Genomic DNA, 1,998 nt, shown 5'->3' with positions numbered 1-1,998 from the left:
CTTCTCTTTGTGTTGGAAAAAAATACACCAGAGCAGGAGGAAACTTCCTGAATACTCCAGGAATTGGTTGCCTGCTAGTATTTGTTAGTTTATACAGCTATCTCTCAGTCAGACATTCAATGGCTGGTAATAGAAAATGCAACAAGTATGCAGAGTGAGAAGCTAACTGCAGAGCTGGATAAGACCCTGGGAAGTAATAACATATTAATGTGTGGTCACACTCTTGTACCTGTGCCCAAGCGGCATCTTTAGCATGAGCCATGAAACAGTTAATGAAGAAGACAAGGATCTTGCCGGTTCCCCAAGTGCCAGACAGATAATGTGCAAGCAGTGGAAGGGGACACACTAGTGACATCTGTGTCACTGTGAACTGAAGGATGCTCAGTTTGCACTACATTTGAGACTTTGGGGTTTCCTGTGCATCCTAAGGATTGCTATCACTGCCATCCCCATGCCACGGAGGACATCCTCATGACTGCTGTATCCGCCTCACTGTGAGGCACCTGCAGAAGTCCCAGTGCCCGTAGCCATCAACAAGGACCAAGAGTACCCATCTGTTGGGGAATGGCTGCAAGAACAGGGCGGCCATGAGAATATGTACGAGCATAGCTGGTACGGTGGCACAGAGTGCATACCCATGGGAAAACACTAGGAGTCATCCAGGGGTCACAACGTCCCTGAGGCAGAGCGTAAACAGCTCAAGGCGGACCCACACCTGCAATCTGTTTCTTGTAGATAGGAGGAAGCTGGCAAGTAAGCTTGGCTTAGCAACATAAGGGTGAATGAGCATTGGTTAAGTCTAAACAGCCCGCCTAGCAACCAACGTGCACCAATAGTAAGCGAACACACGTGCATCGGAGACCTACATAAACCCTATGTGAACAACAATAAAGTGAAGCTTGATCACTCATATTGAGTACTGTTGTGCTTCCCCGCTCGAGAACAATCTAATTAGGACACTATCCGCGGCACCCATCCTTGTCAAACTGCTTTAATATTTGGACAGGAAGACAGGACAGAGCCATTCAGGTTGTGCACAGGCAAGATGCTCCCAAGCCACAGTGTAAGGCTGCAGAGCTTCCTTTCTCAATGGATGTATGGATTTGGCCATGGTGCAGTTCATCCGGTGACATACTGAGCATGCCAAGTGGGGTGCCTGTGTGGAGTAGGGAAGAGGGGCAGGGGCACCCCAGGCAGCTCAGAGGTTGTTTAGCTCCAATAACATTTGGTCCAGGACCTGGTGGATGCCCACATTCTCCTCTTTGGCACTGGCCAGATTCTCTGTGAACACAAGGGAAACCCAGTCACACAGACAGACATGCCCATGGACATAGTACAAGTATATCCAGGCATAGTCAGACCCATGCACACCACACCAAGTACAGACGCACACACACACAGACAGACATCTCAGTACAGCACCAGCAGGGATGAGCATGACCCCTGGGGGGCAAGCAGTCCCCACTCTTTGGCTTCTCCATCCTCCCACAGCACCCTGTTGCCTGTGGATAGCCCCTCCACAGCGTGGGTATTGCTGGCAGGTATTCTTCCCTGTCCTGCCATCACCACCAGCTATGATGGGCACATGCACAAACCCTCAGCCAGTGAAAGAGGAGAGCCAGTGCCTGCTGCTGACTGGGAAGGACAGAGACGAGGCAGGGAATGCAGGAGTTGGGGGCAAGGTGACATGAAGGCAAAGCAGCTGAGCTGGGGAGAGGGGAGGCAGGTGGCAGGTGGGATGTGGTGCTGGTGCCCAGCAGGGGGTTCAGAGGGAGGTGATATCATTAAGCGCATTGTCCAGCTCCTCACTGATGGCTGTGTACTTCATTTTCTGTGCACACACTTCATCTGCAGGTGGAGGGAGTGAGGGGCAAATGGTGGAGCAGGGACGGGGCAAGTGTCAGAGAGAGACAAAGAGAGAGAGTGGTAGCAAGCAAGAGGGTGAGGGTGGTGGGAGTGTGCAGGTATGGCACTGAGCACAGACAGCATGGATGTGGC

The 1,998-nt window shown here is 51.7% G+C and overlaps 1 protein-coding gene across 2 annotated transcripts in view; it reads right to left on the bottom strand.

Annotated features, from left to right (window-relative positions):
- Positions 1–975: 975 nt before the first annotated feature.
- The window catches only part of LOC100539846 (tropomyosin alpha-4 chain-like), a 38,372-nt gene continuing 37,349 nt past the window's right edge, over positions 976–1,998 (bottom strand). For both annotated transcript variants that reach the window (XM_010725284.3, XM_010725285.3), the window contains exon 7: positions 976–1,281. In XM_010725284.3, the coding sequence (XP_010723586.1) occupies positions 1,199–1,281 (83 nt within the window). In that variant the 3' untranslated portion in view covers positions 976–1,198. The remainder of the gene's footprint in view (positions 1,282–1,998) is intronic.

Source organism: Meleagris gallopavo, chromosome Z (genome assembly GCF_000146605.3).
Source record: "Meleagris gallopavo isolate NT-WF06-2002-E0010 breed Aviagen turkey brand Nicholas breeding stock chromosome Z, Turkey_5.1, whole genome shotgun sequence".
NCBI lineage: Eukaryota > Metazoa > Chordata > Aves > Galliformes > Phasianidae > Meleagris > Meleagris gallopavo.
The sequence above is the reverse complement of the archived record's forward strand: the minus strand, read 5'-3'. Positions and strand labels throughout refer to the sequence as shown.